The following is a 22,767-nucleotide window of genomic DNA, read 5'->3' as shown; positions in this document are numbered from 1 at the left end:
ATATTGAAGCCCCAAAAATAGGAAATCGAATTTGAGGCAAAAGTAGCGGGTCAGTACTGTCATATCCAAAACGACAAGGAAATAGGGGGAGAAAAAAAAGAGATCTGTCTGCACACGTTCTTACCTTTGTGGCTGACCAGTTCCTTCTGCACGAGAGCATTAATGTCATCCATTTCAAACAACAAAGACTACTCGTTATTGTCTTAAAAAACAAACAAAAAAAAAACAGACTTTGAATCTTGAGGTGCCAAAATGTCAGCCATTTTCAACACTTGAAATTGACTAAAAACGCATAGAATTAACAGTTGGCATTGTTTACCGAGAAATTGAAATTAGCCATCTTTTGGCAGTTTTTTTTTTTTTTATTCAATTGAATATCTCAAAACACAAAATAAAAATGTTACAAAAAAAAAAAAAGATACACAGGTTAATTATCGTCCTTTTGCCATCTAGTGGAAGAGCATTTTTTTTTTACGATATTTTTTTTCATTGATACGCAAAACCTATCTGCAGAATTTTCTAATCGGTGATTTTCACATTGACAATTTTTTTTTTTTTTTAATTCCTTAAAAAGTAAATTTCTCATATACTGTCGGAGGTTTTTACGTTTCGGCCATCGATGCGTCACTGGTATGGACACATGAACATCGGGTGGGGCGTCCCTATACTTTTGTCTATTGAGTGTGTACTTTGTACAATGAGATAACTTGGTAAGAGTTTTTCAGAGGAAGAGCGAGTCAGGAAGCAGCGTCTTATCTCCCGGCAATTTAAGCGAATTAGAGCAAATTACGGGGGGGGGGGCATCATCACATCACCAGTGGACCTTTTCTGCGGCGAAATATAAGGAAGGAGGTGAAACATTGCAAAAAAAAAAAAGAGTGCCAAGTTGCGAGTACTGAGCTTTAGTTAAACGTGATCTCAAATTCTCAATTCGTCATTTCCTGCAGAAAAGTCTGCAAGAGTTTGTCTAGCTGCCGTGTGAAGAGGAACAACAATGACGTGGGTGAGTAGACAAACGTGTGTTTGTCTGTTTAGAAGTTCCTGCAATGCAGCAGCGTGTGTTTGTCTTCATACTAAGGTCAACTTTTCTCTAGGCACGATTCCTGTTGGCTCACTATTTGGCATGTTCGACTACGTCACTTTTGTCTCTTATGGGGACCACAAGCTTTCAAAGGCAAGCCTTATAGTACAAAAACTCAAATCTCTCAATAAAATTTTCACCAGAAAGTATTATTCCTAACCGAGCGGCAAAGCAGTTGGAACTACTTAGATGCTGTCTCATTATTTGGCACACAAGATGTCACTCTTAACAAATTTTATCTAATGACTTATAGTAGGCTTCACAGAGTGTTGAATAAAACATTTTTTTTTTAATTATTAGGGTATAGTATAGCACTTGTAAAGTTATACCCTGCAATTGGCTGAATATTTTCTGCCTCTTGTTTTGTTCCATGTTTATCCTTAAATATGTGCTTTTTGATGCCATTAAATGAAATTCACTTTTGCCACCTTTTTTCCAATTGAGGATGTCTTCGCTGTTTTCCGTCGCCTCGGAAATTCAATGAATGCTGCGAGGAAGCTTTGTAGACCGTGGCCTCTGCTCTACAAAATTGTCAGGAAAAGCTCACTAGAACATCTGAACTTGATTTGCCGCTAATCAGAGGCCCTTTTTATATGGCGGCTGACGTGCGCTACCTCCCGTTTAACATGAGTTTGAATGCGATCGCTTCATTCCGAACGCTGCCACATCCCGCCGTACCGATCATATTAATTGAGTTATTTTTTGAATCCCTTTCATTTCTATTGAGTTATGCAAGCTATTGGCCACATTAAAAGTTTAGAAATGATCTATCATGATCTCGTTTTTTTTTTTTTTTTTTGGTTTGTTTTTTTCCCCTAGCATTAAAAATTGACATTTGAACAGGGGTGTGTAGACTTTTTATATCCACTCTAATAATACGTCCTTCCTTGTTATGCAAGTGTTGCGCTACGGTGGGAAACTAGAGTCAGTTTTTGTGTTGAAACGGTTTTGCATGCAGGCACACACACACACACACACACAGAGTATTGAGCTGTGAATAAGGAAGTGTACTGCGTCTCTGACCTTTGTGTTGTCACAAACACACACACACACACCTGCAGACAAGAGAGGCAGCAGACAGGTGGGCAGGCGGTCTGAGACGCACAAAAAAACCAACTATTTTTTATTTTGCAGCTGTTGTGAACAACTTCAAAAAAAAAAAAAGAAAAAAAAAAGCAGAATGACAAGAGACAGTGTCAACCCGGCGCTTAAAACAACTCGAAGGAAAGCTGACTGAAGATTCCAACACATTTGTGATATGCATTTCTCGTGATTTCCCGCGACTGTCATTTACGACAAGAAAAAAAGGAGGAATTCCGCCTTTGTCAGCTCTTCTGGTTCCTGTCGGGGCTTTCACTATTTTGTGAAAGGAGCTACAAAAAGGAAGGAAGAGCGAGAGACAACGTAGACGGACGCAGAGAGAGGAGGGGAGAGTGTCAAGACGTGCTTCACTTGCGTTCAGGGACAGCGCAGACGAGGACCTTATTTTTTTTTTGATCTGCGTTCCCGCCGGCTCGCGCGCAAGTTGAGCCAGAAGGGGAAAAATAAGAGCAGGTAATTCGCTTTCCATGCTTGAAGAGCAAAGTCTAAAATGTCATTGTAGCGTCTTTTTCAGGGTTGCAAATGAGATCTAAAAGTGATGCTTTTTGCGCAGGTGCCCGCCCCCTCCCTTCTCCGGCCTTCACTCTTGGTTGTCTTCTGACCGAGGCGCTGTGACGGCGACAACATGGTTCGGTGAGTGGACGTCGGCGAGTGCGCCTTGTTGAGCAACGACGGCAACTTCTCTCTTTCCATTCCTTCTTCTCTTTCTTCCCCTCAGCTGTTCTGATTCTCCATCATGTGATTTCTGCTGTTTGTTTTATGGGCTTTGAGTCCAGGAGCTGTTTTTTTTTTTTTTTTTCGGTTGCTTTTTATGTTTGTATTTTAGAGAGAGAGATTTTTTTTTTGGTTTATGTATAAAAGTGAGAGTGAAATTTTGAGAGGATGAAAATTAAGATAGGCAAAGGCGGCTTTGTCGCCCTTTTCATTCACAACGCAACTCAATGCGGTTCACACAAATGCCAAGACGCAGCGACTGCAAGCATTTACAAACACAACTGTGAAAATGACATTCGGAAACAAAGCCGAGATGACAAAAGTCACCAAAATTACTAAATGCACATTGACAGCATTCAAACACATTAACAGAAGACTTTGAAAACATTTAAAAGTAAAGTCAATAAGTAGGTTTCTATATGGGTTACAAATAAGACAATTTGGGGTCAAAAATGGACCAATTCACAAATTGGGTCAATTTGACCCGCCTTCTTGCGTTGTTTTGTACAAAAGAGCCCATTTTTGGGGTGGTTTTCTGCAAAACAAGCCAGAAAGTTGGGTCAAATTGACCCAAGTAATGGATCGGTCCTTTTTTCACCCCAAATTGTGTTATTTTTAGCCCAACTGTTTTTAGAGTGTAAAATGACTAAAAGAAACAAAATGATTTAAATAGGTTCAGAAGACCTTAGTGCGAGGAAAAAAAAGCAAAGCAAAATTAAACTCTAAACAGTGCTAAGCGCACCCTTGCACCTCCTTTTCAAAGCGAATCCTCTGGATGATCGTCAAACTTTGACAACAAACGGCGCCGACATTTAACGGCACAAATTATTTTGTAGTTCTGTATTAAAAAGAAAATGTCAAACATAATTTATCACTAAGAGCATGTGCTCGCCATAGCACAGACATTTGAAAATACCCCAAAAATCAACAGTTAACACCTAACCCTTTCTGAGTCTATTTTATTATTTTTTTTAAATGAAAACTTTGTCACCAGTGGTGGCAGTAGCCGCTCTTGTCCTGTTTTGAGAAAATTGCCTGAAAATTGTTCAACATGTTGGAACAGTGTGACGGCCATAAAGCTTCTCAAACTGGCGCCGTATTTCACATGGGGACAGAAAAACGTAATGCCAGGCGGCCGTTTTGCGACGCTGCCCCGATGTCAACCGAGGAGAATGGTAGGCTTACAAAAATTGCAAAGCCGAAGCTGTCAAATGTTGCAGGCCTCATGTCTGTCCGAATGATACCTGAAAAAAAAAAATTGAAAAAGAAAAGGACTTCTGGGACGCGCTTGGCGAAATAAAGGCGGCTTTTAATTCGGGCCGAACAATTCATCGAATTCAAATCGACATCGCACGTGCAATTTTCAAATTTCAATTTTGGTTTGTTGGTATCCTTTATTATTTTTAGATCACATTTTATTTGTTTCCAAAATATCTAGATCAGTTCAGGGCTTAAAAAGTGCAGTTACATGAAAAGTTGAAGCGGTAAAGCCACAGATATGTTTGCGTTATCATTTCTCGTCCGACTTACTGACCAATCTTTACGCCGCGCTTGTTTCGTTGTATTTTTCCCACAAGTAGATGTTCAAATTGTTTGTGTGTGCGTGCGCGTGTGTGCAGGTGGTTCCACAGAGACATCACAGGCCTGCAGGCCGAAGACTTGCTGAAGACTCAGGGTATCGCCGGCAGTTTCCTCGCCCGGCCCAGCAAAAAGAACGTGGGCGACTTCTCTCTGTCTGTCAGGTAATAATGCCGTTACAGACATGCTTCTCCCCCCCTACCTAAAATCCTAAAATTCCCTTTTTTTGCGACACTTGAATTGTCGGGAAATCGTCATTGAGTTGAGCGAGAGTGCAATTGTTGCAGCTTGTTGTCTTATTCTGTTTATAGGGTCATATTTGTCTAGATTTGCTGGTTGATGTGATGTTTATTGTCTTGTAAAACGTTTTTTTTTTTTTTTTGCGCTAATTGCCTTCATCTGTCATTTCTTCATCCATTAACTTTGAATGTTTTTTTTTTTAGCACTGTTAACAGAAAATACGAACAAGAACGAATTGTGATTACTGATAATGAGTAGATGATAACGTATATGCAGATGTTGCAATCTAGTAGAGGCTATGCTACCTGCCCGTAGCTGTCCAATATACTCCATATACACAAACTCTAATTATACATAATTTAAAAAAAAACTGTAGTGTGTGGTCACACATTGTTGAGCACAAATTTATTAGATTATTGATTATTATTGATCTGATTATTTCAGCCCCTTTTAAAGCGTCTACATACTGGTGTAATAATTGTTACAGAAACATGAACAATTTTGGGGCAGCTGTGGCATACGCATGTGGTCTAATACTTTTCGAGCGGTGTTTTTACTATTTCACAATAAGTAAGTTGAAGTGTTTTATTTTGATCCAAAACGCAAGGAAATTTGGGGCGGGGGTTTTGTTTTCCCAGCTAAACATTAAAATTACTACTTAATTTCTTAAAATTACGACTATATGTACTATTTGTTCATCAAAGCTTTTTACTATTATGACAATTAATATATTCCGAATATTATCATTTTCATGACCTCAAAAGTGTCAAATAAAATTTGACAGCAGAAAGTTCCTTTCTACTATTCCTCACTAACGTCATTTTAGCAGCATGCAAATCAAGAGGTACTAGCAAGCAGTGCTAATGATAGCAGATGAATGCGCTTAAACAGGAAGTCAACCCAAACCTTTTCTTTACAAAAAAATGTTGTTTGCAGCCCTGCTAGTCCAAACACAGCATTCTGATTAATATTGCGTTTGTGGAATACGAGTTAAGCAGTAAAATCCACCGTTTTTGTCCATGGGGCGGCCATTTTGTCACATCTGTTTGCTGAAAATGACATCACCAGGGCTCAGGTAACGACCAATCATGGCTCAGCTTCAGAAAGCAGGTGAGCCATGATTGGTCATTACCTGAGCCCTGAGCAAATGTGATGTCATTTTCAGTCGACAGCAAGTGGCAAAATGGCCGCCCCGAAATGGACAAAAATGGGTGGATTTGACTGCTTAACTCATATTTTTTTTGTTGGGTTTTGGGTTGACCTTCCCCTTTGAGAAGCTACAAAAAAGTAAAAGTTAAAGGGAAAACTTGTTAAATGGATTTAAAATGTTTTTTTGTTGTTGTTTGCTGATCAGAGTGGGCGAGCAGGTGACCCACATCCGCATCCAGAACACGGGGGACTACTACGACCTCTACGGCGGGGAGAAGTTCGCCACGCTGTCCGAGCTGGTGGAGTACTACACGGCCGACAGCGGCGTCCTGCAGGATAAGGACGGCACCGTCATCGAGCTCAAATACCCGCTCAACTGCTCCGACCCCACCACTGACAGGTCCGTGCCAAAGTTTTATGCCGCTTTCCTGGTGATTTCATGCGAAAACCTTGTAAATGCTGTAGTCACCGATTGATTGATCGTCAAGGGTTAATACACGCAGGCATCTCCTCTGGGCAGCAATATTTTGCTAACCATATATGAATATTACATGTCAATATTGTACATGATAATATGCAATGATTATTTAAAAAAATAAATAAATAAAATCAAATGCTGATTTATTTTTCCAATTTCGTTAAACAGCCATCCTTGTTGTACGCCACTGCAAACTACAACCACAGTAATAAATAATGAATGGCTAAAATGACAAGAACGAAATAACAATGATTAATAAATGCCGATGCTGCTTCCCTGGACGTTTAAAGGAAAACTGAAACTCATCATCTGTTTGCCAAAGCACATATTTCGTAACATGAATATAGAAACATGCATACGCACGCATTATTGTTGGGTTCCTTGAAAGGCACTGTATGAACGTCGAAATATTGTTTAAATTCATATTATTATTAACTGCGCTCCTTTGACAAAATGAGCATGAATAACTTTATGAAGGCATATTTTTCCTAATTTCCGGTGTGCATTCCCAATGGCTTGTGTTCCAAGTTAAATTTGTACAATTACATTATTTTATATGATTATGCATGACTGATTTTACAGAACTGGCAAAGGTACTCATGCAGTACTCTGTACTTAAGTAGAAGTACTTATGTTTAAAAAGAGGAAAAAAAAAAAGTCTGACCATTTTGACAACTCGGAACAACCAAAATAATCTTTTCCATGCAAAATACTTTCCCTCCTAGCCTACAAAAACAGCTGAACGTTATCTGCTTTTTAATCAGGGGCACTCCAAATGAGGTCAGGTGTGTGCCGAATCCCCTTTAACACGGATTTGAAGGTGATTGGGTAATTTCTAACGCATTCACATCCCCAGCTTGTAACTAAATAAATGTAACTAAGTAACGGCAACTAAAGCAAAGTAATCAAAAAGACGTCAGGAGAACCCCAATTATGACAGGATGTGAACACCTCGTTATCCTACTTGTTGATTTGTACTTTCGCTCTCAAAACCTTTTTTTTAAATTTTTTTTTCTAAAGGTCACATTACTGACGGAAACAAGTTTTGACCTGATTTATCTATCACTGCTGAACTGCCGGTAGTGGTTTAATTGGTTTCTGCCATCCATCCTGATGTGAAAAAATACACTTGTACTTTCAATCCCATGTGTGTATACAGTCAACACTTAAATCAGGCTGGTAACACGAGCCTCCACACCCCCCCCCCCCTCCCCCTGCTGTCCTTCTCTCTGTCAGTTGTCTAACTTCCCTTTTGTCGCTGCGGTTGGAAACTTGCCGTTTTGACACTCTCGAAAGCGATGGCCAGACCTTCCTCGCTCGCCTTCCTCTCTTGCACACTCCGTCGTGTCCTCATCGGCTTCCTCCTCATGCCACCCTTTGCCTCGTTTCGGGAAACTCGGCTCAGGAGATGAGCTGCTCTTTTATTAGTCCCCTGTTTCATGCATCCAGGGCAGTCGCGCTGCAATTTGTTTCGTACTTATGTTAATTTATTTATTTTTTATTGCCAGTTGATGTTTATTTTCAAACTAAACATTAAAACAAAGTCTGTTTAGCTTCATGCTAACAAAAAATGCAAAAACACCATAGGCACGCTTGCGAATAACATCGGTGTCGCGGAGACACAAAAAGTATGTATCTATATTAGTGCTGTCAAGCGATTCAAATTTTTTAAATTAATTAATCGCTAAAATTTCCATAATTAATCGCGATTAATCGCATTCTTCAACTACAATTTTACACAGCTTGGAACCGATATTTACTTGAGTAAAATCTTGGAATTAAAGAAATAAAAGTATATTTCAATTCAAAGACTTTTCTAATAGCTTTCTTTGATACTTGAATACGATCATTTTCCTGTAAAATACAACAGTTGAACGATACATCAAAGATGTACAACTAATATGGTATTTGAATTTGGCTGTGCAAAGGGTGCAAATTATTTTGGATTTGTCCAATGAGCCGTCAAGCAACTTTTTTAAAGTAAAACTACGTAAAAGACCGTCTTTGCGCCAGGGCCTCTCCTCTAAGTTTGGCTGCGCAGTGAGCAGAGGTCAGCTGCTACAGGAAGTAAAGAAAACCGAGTTAACTGAGTTAATTTTTTTTAGTGTGTTATGAAATGTAAATTAATCTCCATAGTTAATGCTTTAATTTTGACAGCCCTAATATATATTCTTTATCTTCTGCAAAGAACGACAAATTTTACTGTAGTTTACTGGGGAGTTGCGTTTTTTTCCATGTAGCCAAAGACCAGCCACAGAAGGAGCAACACGGTGTCCATTGAATTGGGGGAAAAAACGTGGCAACTGTTTAATTCTTTTTCTTGAATTTGATTCCGTTATCGCTGTTTGTTTTTCTAAAGTACCCATCCATTATCCAATCCGCCATGTTACAATAATACAAATGGATAAAAACGTGTTCCTTTCTTTTGTAACTTCTGCAAAAGTGCTCAATATTTCATAATTGATGCACGGAGAAGAATGGTATCTATGGAGGTGGGGCGGGTGCGGGTGTGCTCAGAGGTTGCGGAGGAGTGAGGCGGTGTGGGGCCAGCTTGGTTGACAACTAAAAATACTTTGTCCTCTTTAGCCACAAAATCTGTCATCAGAAATTTTCCGACCGCAAAGCAGGAAGTTTAGAAGACGAAATCGAGAACTGGGGCTAAAATTAAGCCCAACCCAGCGGAGCGTGCATTCACTTACACGCACGCACGCACACACGCCCACACACCCCCACACACACACACACACACGCAATGAAACAAAATACATATTATTTGAATAGCAGTAGCAATGTGGACAATTTGCAAATGGCTTGTGGAGGATTGTGCAGTGAGGCATAAAAACACATCTGTCTTACAAACAGTGCATACAATTACTTAAATATATATCAAATATTAAGACAGCACCTAAAATCCAACAGCAAGGCGAAAATAGTTTGCAGTTACATTTATATGTACGTAGATACAAATTAAGATGCTATGTTATTTTTGTCACTGTGTTGTCTTATTGGCTACAATAGAACAAAAAAATGTCATCGTTAAATATTAAAATCCAGTATTAAACAAGGATGTACAAAATATGAAGTGCAGGATTGAATCTAATCTCGCTTTATTTTGTCTCACCGTCCACTTCATCTCATTGAATTTCATCTCGCCCAATATAATTGAATTTTCAAAATGATTCTCATCAGTGTAATTTAATTCATCTCATCTAATCTTAAATTTCATTGCAGATCATTTTATTTTACCGAATCAAATTGTATTCAAACTTGCCGTTGAACAGTGTACATTTTTTTTCACACGTAATCCCTTTTTTTTTTTTTTTTTACCCCATCTCATTTTAGATGTTATCTTATTTCCCTTTACCTTATCTCACATCATCTCATTTCACCTCACCTCATGATTTGACCCCATCTCATCCCTCATCATCGACTCTAATATCATTTTAGCTGATTCCATTCTGCTTCATATTTACTGTACTTGATCTGACTTCATCACATTTAATTTTCCTCACCGTGTTTAATGTTACTCCACCACGTGGCACTCACCTCACCTCACCTCATCGCATGTCCAGGTGGTATCACGGCCACCTGTCGGGTCCAAACGCAGAGAAGATGCTGACCGCTCGGGACGAGTCGGGCACCTTCCTGGTCAGGGAGTCTCTTTCCAAGCCGGGAGATTTTGTCCTGTCGGTTCTGACGGACGAGCGCGGCAAAACGGGGGCGAGGAGAGTGTCCCACATCAAGATCATGTGTCAGGTGTGTGTATGCCAGGTCGTCTGCATATTGTTGTTGTTGTTGTTTTTTTTTTTTTTCTAGTTGTGAAGTTGTTGTTTTTTTTGTTTTTTTTTTTTAGAACGAGCGTTACACCGTGGGAGGTTCGGACATGTTCGACACGCTCAGCGACTTGGTGGACTTCTACAAACGGAAAGGCATCGAGGAGATTTCGGGGAACTGGTTGCACCTCAAACATGTACGCTGGGATGTGTGATTGTAAACCGCAAATACAATCATCAAAAAAAAAACGTTAGTCATTTCAGAGATATTTACCTATGAATACAGTATTGATTGTGCGTGTGCATCCGGCAGCCGTATTACACCACCAGAGTGAACGCGGCCGACATCGACAGCCGAGTGAAAGAATTGGACCAGACTACGCTCATGCAGCAGGAGCCCGAGGGCGGGAAAAGCAAGGCGGGCTTCTGGGAGGAGTTTGATGTAAGTCGAATCAGTAATCATCATCAGCATTGCGTTGTTTTAAAACCTCCAGGCTGCACAATGTTAAATAACGGCGGTGGGCTGCCATCTTGTGGCGGTGGAATTATGACTATTTAGCCAGCCATGTTTTGAACATGTTGAGTGCTTTCATGATTCCGGTTTAGTGACTAAAGATAAAGAAGGGCCGTTATGAGAAGGGGCGGAGCCAGAACATGGCTAATGGGCGGGCCTGAATACTTTTCTCTGAGAGCACAATCCTCCTGTATGTTCAAATAAACACATCGTATATTCAAATAAAATGAGTATATTCAAATAAAATGACGAAGTTCAGATCTTCCTTAGACAACCACAATGATGCCGGTCATAATATTCAATACAATGAAAAACACAACGAAACACAAATTCAAAAATAATTTTAATAATACATTTCTAAACATTGAAAAGCATATGTTTTTCATGAATCTCACCTGATGGGCAGTCTGTCAGTCTGGGTGGTCCTGCGCACACCTAGGCTCCGCCCCTGGTTATGAGTGAACATTCGATTGCTAATGATCGTCTCGACTACCCCCCAGGCTCTTCAAAAGTTGGAGGCAAAGGTGAAAAAGAGTCGAGAGGAAGGCCAGAGACCAGAGAACAAGTCCAAAAACAGATACAAGAATATTCTTCCTTGTAAGTCTCATGTTTTTGCTTTATTTTTTTATTTTTTATTTTTTTTTTGTCATGCTTGTCAACCCTACATGGATTTTCACTATTTGCGGGCTGGCCGGGTCCCTATCTCCCTTGAAATGGCGGCATGCAACTGCGGATCTATATTTGTGTATTCTATTGCCCCCAGGTGGCCAATGCACACACCAGAAAGAACCCCATAATGTCCATTGAATTGAAGAAAAAAAAAAAAAAGGGGTAAAAAAAACAGCTAAATTAGTTACATTGTATGGAAATAAGGCATTACTGAAAGTTTTTTTTTAAGTACACTACTTTTTGCTGTCAACTGTTTTTCTATGGGAAAGAGCAGGGAAAAGTCTTGGCTAACTGTGGTTTGATTATTAATTGGATCTTTTTTGTACGAGCTCATCATGTGTCACGTTAAATCTACTACAAAAGAGTGTCACAAAAGAGTGAAAAGATGGTGGAGATGATTAAATTTAGAAGTAGAAGCGATGACGTACGTAAATATACACACACTCACATGCAAAGGCATGCGTGCACACGCACACTACTAAATACTACATTTACTACGACTAAATAGTTATATATATATATATATATATTTTTTTTTAAATATCTATTTATTCATATATAAATTTATTTATGTAATTATTTATTTATGTATTTATTTTATAATGTATATTTATATATTTATTTATATATTTATTTTAATTTATTTATATATAAATGTATGTGTATATATATATATATATATATATATATATACATATATATATATATATATATATATATATATATATATATATATATATATATATATATATATATATATATTTTTTTTTTTTTTTTTTTCACCTATCAAGTGGGTTTGGAATATATTCCCCCCCAGTAAATGGTGGTTGACTGTACCAATCCAGTAGCCCTGACCTGAAGTACATGTCTTGAATTCTTCATTGCAGTCAATGACACCAGAGTCACCCTGCAGGACGCTGACCCCAATGTGGTGGGTTCAGATTACATCAACGCCAACTACATGCGAGTACGTCCCCAAATCCCGCCAAGGCCTCTCAGTTGCCCGAGTCACAAGATACAAGCAGGAAGTTGACTTTGTCTTACCTGGGCCGCTTTGTAGAACACCTTGTGGGAGTCGGAGAATCGGAAAGTTTACATCGCCACTCAGGGTTGCCTGGCAACGACGGTCAATGACTTCTGGCGGATGGTGTGGCAGGAGAACACCAGGGTCATTGTCATGACGACGATGGAGGTGGAGAAAGGGCGGGTCAGTGTTTTTCCGGATTGTAGACTTGACACGTTCACAGCAATGTTATTTAGCCTTTCAAAAAGTCTTTATTCTCAGTATTCCTCCGCAGCCAGTAGAGGGCACAATATCTGAGGGTAGCTAATATGCTGTAACATTTCGCTTGTTTATGATTGAAACTAAATGTAAGAAATATCTATATTATCAAAAGTGAATGTTTTGAACAAATCTAATTCAGACATAGAGATTGAGCCCTACCACAAATAGCAAAAAGACCGGGCTTTGGCCTGTCTAAAAGCTCCTCCCCTCGCTCTAACTTAGTTCCTTGACACCAAAATACCCCAAATGGTGGGGTGCCAAAGCACTATTTTCCAATTGGACTGGACTTTTGCCTGTCTATTAGGAGCTCCTCCCCTCACTTAAAAATAGTTCCTTTGCACCAAGATGCCAAAAGATGGCACCAAAGCGCTACTTTTCTATTAGACAGTGCTTTGGTGCCATCTTCTGGCATATTTAGAGAGTTTCAGAAAGCAAAACGTGTGAATTTGCAACTAATAGTCAGAAATATCGGTGGGCCACTGAGCCGTTCGACTGTTAAACGGCCGGTTTTAAAAGAGATCTTTTGTTTTTCTCAATTTGAATGAAAGCGCTAACTTTGATCCTATTTAAGCATTTTTAGTCTTTACAATTTTTGGTTGTTTTACATTTTGATGAAGCTGCGTTCTGTGACCCCACTCCCATTACGACTCCCATTCCCATTCCTCCTTTCAAAAGAAAGAGGCAGAATCATATTAAGTTCAGCATTGCGTTAACACTTAAACATGCTTGACTGCGCCCGCAGAACAAATGTGTGCCGTACTGGCCCGAGAACGAGGGCTCCAAGGAGATGGGCCGCTACGTGGTGACCTCCAAGTCGGAGAGGGAAGCGACCGATTACAAAGTCCGAGTCTTGGAGGTGGCGCCCGTGAACAAGGTGGACGCCGCACCCGTTTAACCTCGCTGCACTCGCGTGAAACCTGCTTACATTCTCAACTCATGTCAACAGCCCAAGCACTCCCGCACCGTGTGGCACTACCAGTACCTGAGCTGGCCCGACCACGGCGTCCCACAGGAGCCCGGCGCCGTCCTCAGCTTCCTCACGCAGGTCAACGCCAAACAGGCTGAATACCACAACGCCGGCCCCATGATCATCCACTGCAGGTGCCCACGCGTGGAGAATCGGCGCACCATTTGAAGTGATTAGTAGCATCCCAAGGGGAATCAGTTTAAAATGCGCTAAATGGTTTATTTTAAAAACGGACAAGGAGGCACTCTTTCCGAGTTCAGTTTGAAACTCTGATCAGACGACATCATCATCGCCTCTTGAGAGCCGAGACGATATTGCCAACGGATCTTTTTGTAATCGGCGAGCGGATGTAAACCAGGAACGTACCAAGGATAGCCTTGTAGAGAAAAATACATCAAAGATTTAGCCTCCTTATGCCAAGTGAAGGCCAGCCCGCCTTGGCATATGATAATCACTGATGTGCTATAAGGTTTTACAATTTGTGATGAAACAAAGTTCACTGTGCATGAGCGGGTGCATTCATGTACAAAAAGTCAGCGTCATCAAGTACAGATAAAACTGGAGCAGAGACCAGATGTCTTTCTGGCTTCCAAACTTAATTCCAAAATAAAATGCCAGTTTCAACCTCAGTTTTTTTTTTTTTTAAGAGTTGGCATGAAGCTTAAAAGAGAGACAATCAGCAGTTCAATTTCTAATTTTTTACCCTGTGTAGTAAGAAGCCCTTGGAGATTCACGGTTCTCTTCTTAACGGGAGATAAAAGCATTACCTTGTTTCGCTAGCATGTATACTCTAATTAAGGTGTGAAAGTTGTTTCAGGAAAGAGCCTCTGCGATGGATCGACCAGTACTATAAACTGCGGTATCATCTGCATGAATGAGAAAATTGGCTCCATCCACACTGTAACCGAAATTTTTACTATTTAGAGAGAATAATAATGAATCTAAGATGGAGCCCTGAGGAACTCCGTGAGAAATATTGAGCCATTTGGATGTGACCCCATCAAAATGAACACATTGTGAATTTTCAGACAAGTTATCTTTCACGGCAGCTATGATTGTGCTACGATGCTTTCTGACAGCGGACGCGGTGCAAGACTGTGTCAGCGCTCCAAAGCTAAAGCTCTCGATTTAGACGTCTCGGTGAATGCGTGCAGGTTGAAGATTAAAATGATCCTAGTTTCAGGATTAGCCGAGCAGAACGTTTCCAGTCAACTGAGAGTTTATCCCGGAGGAATGTATCCGCTTGTGACGCGAAGAGTATAATGGCATGTTTTGTTACGTGCGTGTTTGGGAATGCTAACCCTAACCCTTCCTCATGTTCCCTCGTGTTGCGCAAGTTTCCCTCCGAAGTGAAACGACCTTTACTTATGTTTTGCCATGAGTATTGTCAATACTACTACCCCGGTTTACAAGTTTTGCGCAGTTACTTGGTCGTACCGGTGTACCGCTGATCCCACTTTGTGTCCGCAGCGCCGGAATTGGTCGGACGGGCACCATTGTGGTGATTGACATGATCATTGAGACCATTGACAGAATAGGTAATGCTAAAAAAAAAATTTTTTTAAATGTAAATACTGACGTTGATTTTGCGAGTACATCTTTGTCATGCGAAAGCTCTTCGCGTCCGCCTACAGGTCTAAACTGCGACATCGACATCTCCAAGTACATCCAGATGGTGCGCGAGCAGCGCTCGGGCATGGTCCAGACCGAGGCCCAGTACAAGTTCATCTACTTGTCCGTGTCCGAGTACATCCAAACCACCAAGGCCAAAGAAGGCGCCTCCTTGGTAAGAAGAATGGCTGAACCATTTGGAATATTGCGGTTTAATATAAGATGACTTCTTTCAAGGTCCTCTTCCCGTGTATTTTTTTTTTTTTTTTTTTGAACTAACACAAGCAATGAATGAATCCGCCATTTGTGATTTCACGCGGAAAAGAGAAACCATCAAGACCATAACGTACAACGATGTGGCCTTTGAACCTTTCTCTGCCGATTTGAACTCCACTGGCCCAGAGACAATTTTATCAGTTGCACTTTGTGAAAGATTAACTTTGGCCTAAAAAGAAATCCACTACGTAGATTTGACCCCCGCGCTTTATCTCCTCCGACAGGATGCCGAGACGGAGTACGAAAATCTGCAGCTCAGACTGCCGCCGGGGAGCAGGAACGTCGCAAAGTGAGCGAAAGCGAAAAATGCTACCCTTGTTCCAACGGTCACGACCGGAGACGCGTTTCACGTTGCACTGATGCTCCAAAGCTCACACTCAAGTGACAACAGTCGCTCGACTTCTGCCGGCTCAGCACTAAGCATGAGTTATTATTGAAATCAACTATTTTACATATAGTAGAAAATATTAGGATTTTATTCAACGATTTGCTATGTCAATTCAATGAATTCCAAATAATACAATTAAAAACGCGCCAGGTTTTTTATTTTATTTTTTTTTTAGAATAAACTATTTAAAATATTTTCCATCCATTTTAGAACATTTTCTTTTTTAGTTTGTTTGGCGCAGTCGAACCTCCTCCCGTTTCCTTCAACCTCCCATTTTTGTCCCTGCAGAAGCAAAGAGGCGGACGTGTACGAGAACCTGAGCAAAGCCAAGAAAGACAAGAAGAAGCCCAAGTCGGACAAGAAAAGTGGCTCATTAAAGAAAAAATAAGTGGTTTTTTTTGTTTTGTTTTGTTTTTTTAAGTATATTTGGAAGTCATCTTGTGTTATTTATGTGCGCCCACTTTCACAACACAAACATGAAGTATAACTTCAGCGCAATGACAAGACCACAACGTGCTGATGTGCTGAAAAGGAGTCAAATACAACTAGAACATGTACACTTGCATTTCAACATGTACCTTAGGACGTGTGCTCTTTTTTGTGACACTTTTACCTGCTTCTCAGATCCTCACATCTGCAATAAAAATCAACATTTCAAGTCACAATGCAACCATTAAGAATGTGAGAGTCTGTTGACATAATTCGGACAAAGAATTTGAATGCCAGTGTAAATATCTGTTCAAACAAACAAATCGGTAAAAAAAAATAAAAATAACATAATGACATCTAAATACTAGATGACTCAAATATTTCAGTGCCTATTTCCAGTCTCACATTGTATGGATGGCATTCCTCCTGAGCATATTTAAAAATATGAATATGAATGATCTTAATTTATAATAATCAGTAATGTAACCCTCTGACAAAAAAGGTAACCACAATATTGAATGGAAAGTCTTGCCTGTATTAATGACCGTATGAAGTGACATTTATTTTTCAAAATATTACAGCTATACTTCAGATCATTTATGTTGACTGTTTTTTCCTTTTTATCACATTCATTCAGTCATCCTTTGAATTTAGTATTACCTAAAAAGGATCCAAAAAATTCTGCCTCATTAAATTACTATTTTTGTGATTTGTTTTTAAGTGTTTTTCCCCATTTTTGTATTATAAATACCTAGTTTTAAAGATTATTTTCATAATAAATTAAAGGTATTAATCAGCATTTTAATTGATTCGTTTTTTAAATCAAAAGATTATTTTTATTTTTTATTATTTTATTTTTTATTATTATTTTAAATGAGAATCTTTTGTGACTTTTATCACATTTATTCTCGCCACATTTTTTTTTTTAGTTAAAACAGATCATTAACATTGGTCAATGGACATTTTTTTTTTTTTTTTTAATGTGAACCTTTTTTGGGGGAGGGGTCCAATCCTCCAACGCTCCTCCTCCCGGCGCATGTTTGGCTCTTAGGTGCCACCCCCTCTCCTCAAGTGAAAGGCAATCGGGAAGAAGATTGAATGAACCCTCCTCCCTCCTTTCTTCCCTCCTTCCAAACTCTGGTATGAGTGAAAAAAAGAAGCAGTGAGCCTTCTGTGAGTCACTCATCGCTGCTTTCCGGAATCAGCTCCGAATTCTCACTTGCTGCACATTTTGCTGCCTGAAACATCTCTCGGCATTTCACTGTGTGTTAGGAGTACACGACCAAGGCAGCATGTCCAAACCAGACTACTCTGGTGTTTTTCATCTGGTGGAACAGGAGAACATGGACGCCTACCTCGCAGCGTTAGGTGAGAAGGTTTTTTTTTTTTGTTTGTTTTTTTTGCTTCTTCTTCAGTCACTCCACTGTATTGCATGCTCATAATGTGTGTTGTTTTACAGCAGCGTGTGTTGCTTTGCTGCTTTTAAAGGTAAGGTGGGAAACCTGTGGCTCGTGGTCCAGGTTTGGCCTGCCTGAGTATTTGATTTGGCCTGCTACGCAATTCCCCCAAAATACTTAACACACACTCACTCATGTATAATTATGCCAATTTCTTTGAGAATTATATGATATTTTTTAGTGATGACTTGATTTTTAACAAGTGAAATGGTCTTCGCGCTAGTGTTGTGCTCAAGGCCACGCTGTCCCGAGACCAGAACTCACCGAGACTAAGACCAAGACTCTAAAAATCCATTTTAAAAACCATGACAAAATGTAAATACATTTAACTGTCAAACCATGGTGTCTGAAACTCTTTCAAAGCACAACATGCAAAAATCTCCAATCTATACATTTTTTTCCAAACTAAATTCTTGCAAAAATTTGAACATTGGAAAAAAAGTCAGTATAGTTCATTTGGCATAAGTTACACCTTAAATATAATACATAGCTGTCAAATAGGGATTGGCGAGTACCGATACCAGGTATCAGTATCATTGCTGATATCAACCTTATTTGAAGATATCAGTACTCAAGGAGGCTGCCGATAGTGATTCCAGCCACGATACTTCAGGCAAACAAAATCTGGCATCAATTAAATGTTCCTCAGCACCAGTTGACGCTGTACTACGGCATTCTGACACATTGGCGAATCATCATCTGCCTCAGAAAGAAAGCTCTTTGATCACAATTTTTGTTATGTATTAAATGACATTTTATATATCAAAAGTACTACAGGTATCGGTACTCGGTATCAGTGAGTATTCAGAGAGTGAAGACTAGTACTGGTATCGGTCTGAAAAAATGTGGTATCGAACATCCCTGCTGTCCAATAAACCCAAGAACTTAAAACCCCTTGAAAATAACCCCCACCCTTGAATTTACTCTTTGCACTCTTTGTTTTGCTTAAATTGTGAAATGGTCCCCAGTCTTGGTTTTCACCATGCCATTATAAGGTTGCACGCTTTATTTTGGATTAAAAACGTGAAATGGTTCCCACTCTTGAATTTAATAATGCCATAATTTCCATTTACACCTATGTGGTTTTAACAAAAATGAAACACCCCCCACGCCCCCCCCCCTCATTTTTATAATGCCGTAATCTCCATTTGCAGCTGCGAATTCAAGGACTGAGCTCATCACCCTGTCCTCTGTTTGACCCCACATTTACACACACACACACACACACATTCACAGCTTTCCATTCAAGTGCACTCCTCCTTCCTTAGATATCAACTTTGCTCTGAGGAAGATCGTGTGTCTACTGAAGCCCACCAAGGACATCAGCCACGATCCGGCCACGGGGGCCATGAAGATCCGCACGCTCACCACCTTCAAGAACTTCGACATGGACTTTGTCATCGGACAGGAGTTCACAGAAGACCTGGGCCCCGTGGACGGTCGCACGTGTCAGGTTGGTGTGCAACGTCGGAAGGGAATTCAAGCTAGTGGTGTGATACAAGTTGGCTTTGTGTGCTTGCATGAGCAAAGTCGGTCGGGTCTCCTGCGGGGATTTTGTTTTGCAGCTACCTCCTGTGGTTCGGCTGACAATAGGCGGTGTTGTGTGTGAAAGACTCCCAATGAAAACAATCACGCCCAAAAATTACAAAGACAGCCACTCAGCCTTTGGGGTCCTCCTTTGGCTCGTTTGAAAATTCAGCCGTGGAAGCAATTTACGTAGACCCACAAAAAAAGTCTCAAGAACCTATGCTCAAAAACACACGGGTAGTCTGCCATTTTGTTTTTCGAAGTGGTTATTTTGACCCTTTCCAGGGGTTCTTCAAACACAAAGTCGTATTATAGATGATGTAGGAATAAAAATTTTAAAAAAATCATGCCCGAAGCCTGTTGCACTTAACACTGTGATATTTGGTAGACTGTCCATCATGAGTAGACTGACAAATAAGTCTCAAGATCCCATGCTCGAAAACACACACACACACGTCGTTTTGGGTTTGAAGTGGTCATTTTGGCCGTTTCCAGGGGTCATTCAAACACAAATTCGACTTACACATTTTTTAATAATAAAAAAAAAAAAGAATACTCGAAGCCCGTTACACTTTGCACAATGAAATTTGATAGACCAGTTCATCATGAGTAGACCCACAAAAAAAGTCTCAAGAAGTCATGGGTGAAAAAAGGCTTGCGGTCTGCCATTTTGATTTGAAGCAATCATTTATTTTTCAGGGGTCTTCAGTAGACAGATAGATGATGATTAAACTTTTTTGGGGGTGTTTTATGGTGGCTGATCAAATTTTGCACTCCAAGACATAAAAACACAAAATGTTCACAAGTTAGTCATCTCTGTGCCTGTTAAACTGCGGTTCTAATTTGAGTTTGGAAAAGCTCTCCAAATGCTGATCGGAAACAATCCCAAGAGCATCCTATAAAAGAAACCGGCTTGGAAGCAACACTAAAAAGAGTTTAAAATGTCCAAACTACTTAACATGCAGAGTGCATGTGCAGTTGTCCTCACAGCATGTCTTTGAACCCCTCTAGACCACTGTGAGCTGGGAAGGGGACAAGCTGGTTTGCGTACAGCGAGGAGAGAAGCAAGGCCGAGGGTGGGCGCACTGGCTGGATGGCAACAAGCTGCATTTGGTGAGTGGAAAAAAAAAAAAAAAAAAAAAATTCTATCTCCTTGTATTAACTCGGTTCTTTATTTCAGACACACTGAGCATTTAAATGACCTACCGTACAATCCTCTAATATTTGCTGCATTAAATTAGACATTTCCCGCTGAAATTGGTTAGTTAAAATGTGTCTAATCATTGTGTGTGTGTTTTTTTTTTTTATTCATTTATCATATAGAATAATCGGTTACTAACAAGTTATGGAAAAAATACAAAATATTAGCTTAAAAAAAAAAAAAAAAGAAAACATCCATCTAATGTATTTACAGTGTCTTATTCCAGAATGTGATACCTTCCTTTTACTTACCCACAATTCCTATGGTGATTTTGCCATTTGTAATATTTCCAAAACCCCCATCTTGAACTTCCAATGGAAATGTATTAAAAATATCCCACCCTTTTGCATCCCTACCTACAAATGACATGGCCCATTTGTCCGTTTTTCAAAAACAAATGTGGCCCTTGGGCGCAAAATTAAGGCCGCATTAGATGATGCAGGTGTACCTAATGAAGTGACCATGGAATGTAATTGCCTCGCAAAGACGGCTGCTGAGGTTGTGTGTGTCTCATGTAGACGTCTCAAACAGAAGGCGTTGTTCCTCTGTGAGGATTTCTTCTATCCCTGCAGAAGCGGGGAAGGGGAGGGGGGGTCACCGCAGAGCCTTGACAAAAAGGCTGGGAAAGGCTGGATAGCCGATGAAGGATTTTCCAATAAGAGGAGCTAAGTAGGCAGTGAAAAGAGGAGAAGAAAGGATAAGAGGGTCAAATGAAGAAGAGGAAAGGGGGGAGGGGGGCGGCAGGACCATGTTTTGGATACGATCCCATCGTTGACCGACACTCCTTTTGTGTTTGAGACTCTTGTGTTGATTGTCACTATTAATTAAACAGCTCCTTCGTCTTCCGCTAATGGCCTTTTTCCTTCTCTGCAGGAGATGAGAGTGGAAGGCGTCGTTGCCAAGCAAGTCTTCAAGAAAGCCGATTGAAGTCTCTGAGATCAGTGGACACCCGCTATTCACATGGGATATAGGGACCGAGCCCAATTGAAAGCAGCAAATTTCCCCTAAAAGTGATTCTAATTGCCTACATTAATAGTTTCAAAACTGAAATCTACCACAAACTATGATCACAAAACACTTTCAAAGTATGTCACGCCCCGACTAACACCTTCAAACATTGCTGTACTCTTGAAAATTCAGGAAACGGCTTCATACACAATGTAGCCTACAGTTCCTGCATGCTGAGCTACGTAGCAGTTAGCGCTAGAGAGGCTAGCGCTCCGGCGTTAACTGCCGGATCCATGCAGTGACAATGCCAACTAGCGGTCGTAGATTGGTTTAGCGACGTTCCGTTGTGCTGTTGGTATTGGGATTGTACTGGTTTTGATGTTGTGTTTAGACATAGTTTAGAGAAACTGCCATGAACTAAAGAAAACATGGGCGCAGTAGCTATGCTCTCCCGCTAACTGTCAAACACAAATCAAACATTAAGCTTTAAGATTTGATTGAATTAGCACCACCAAGTGATATTGTCCTTTTATTTTGCAAGGAAATGGTAACAATTGATAGTGTGTGAAGTTTGCGGATGCCATCAAAGCGGCGAGGACACACTCGTATCTTAATTTTGTATCTCAAGGAACTTAATCTTAAATATCTTAATCGCATGGTTACGATTAAGGGTAACTGTTGTATAAAAGAGAGGCTTCGATACGGTCAATATCATACATAGCGCACGGTATTTTCCCTTTTTTTTGGTCACATCACAGAAAACCACAAGTTACTTTTTCTGTCAATAATGGAGGATAGTTAAAAAAGCGCACAGATAGGTCAATTCGGAAATTCTGAACTGTGAATATGCGGGGTCCACTGTAAACTCTTTTAGTGCTTATAGAAAATAGTTAAGGTACGTGAGTGTGTGTGTGTGTGTGTGTGTTTAAACACACAATCTGCAATTTTGCAGACTGTTTGTGTGCAGTGCATGGAAACTAGCTAGCTAGCTAGCTAACTGGCGTTGGGCCAAAACCTTATACCTCCAAAATTGTAACTTTTCAGGAGATCCAAAAAATGACAAGTTTGTTCAACCATTAGTATTGCATCGTCAAAGAGAGCAAGCCATTTTTAACACTTTAGATTGGTCAGTAATGTGTGAAAAAATAACACCCACACATGTGGACTTGAATAAATATGAAATTCACCAAAATGTGAGGTGATACAAAAAAGTATTCTGGTTTTATATGATGTAATTGATTTCTTTTTTTGTGTGTGACGGTACCGACAGAGTGACTGAATGAAGGAAATAGTGCAGCTGTATGTACTTTTAAGTATTTGGACAATTTTGCCTGTATAGGCACAACTGAGTTGAAATAAAACAATCAAAATGTAATGCAAG

The 22,767-nt window shown here is 40.0% G+C and overlaps 2 protein-coding genes across 2 annotated transcripts; both read left to right on the top strand.

Moving 5' to 3' along the window:
• Nucleotides 1-12: 12 nt before the first annotated feature.
• Nucleotides 13-16,849, top strand: ptpn6 (protein tyrosine phosphatase non-receptor type 6). The gene is made up of 16 exons (XM_086037208.1): nucleotides 13-2,635; nucleotides 2,736-2,815; nucleotides 4,516-4,638; nucleotides 6,069-6,263; nucleotides 9,914-10,097; nucleotides 10,195-10,311; nucleotides 10,428-10,556; nucleotides 11,129-11,225; nucleotides 12,185-12,264; nucleotides 12,358-12,504; nucleotides 13,325-13,456; nucleotides 13,529-13,683; nucleotides 15,020-15,087; nucleotides 15,184-15,335; nucleotides 15,661-15,725; nucleotides 16,113-16,849. The coding sequence occupies exons 2-16, from the start codon at nucleotides 2,808-2,810 to the stop codon at nucleotides 16,210-16,212; spliced, it is 1,752 nt and encodes a 583-aa protein (XP_085893334.1). The 5' UTR covers nucleotides 13-2,635; nucleotides 2,736-2,807; the 3' UTR covers nucleotides 16,213-16,849.
• A 385-nt stretch (nucleotides 16,850-17,234) lies between these two features.
• Nucleotides 17,235-22,761, top strand: rbp5 (retinol binding protein 1a, cellular). The gene is made up of 5 exons (XM_086038977.1): nucleotides 17,235-17,426; nucleotides 17,526-17,621; nucleotides 18,979-19,163; nucleotides 20,249-20,350; nucleotides 21,312-22,761. The coding sequence occupies exons 2-5, from the start codon at nucleotides 17,546-17,548 to the stop codon at nucleotides 21,363-21,365; spliced, it is 417 nt and encodes a 138-aa protein (XP_085895103.1). The 5' UTR covers nucleotides 17,235-17,426; nucleotides 17,526-17,545; the 3' UTR covers nucleotides 21,366-22,761.
• Nucleotides 22,762-22,767: the final 6 nt, after the last annotated feature.

This window comes from Filicampus tigris, chromosome 8, assembly GCF_054856515.1.
Source record: "Filicampus tigris isolate MCC_2025a chromosome 8, RoL_Ftig_1.0, whole genome shotgun sequence".
NCBI lineage: Eukaryota > Metazoa > Chordata > Actinopteri > Syngnathiformes > Syngnathidae > Filicampus > Filicampus tigris.
This window is presented reverse-complemented; position numbering and strand designations above follow the sequence as displayed.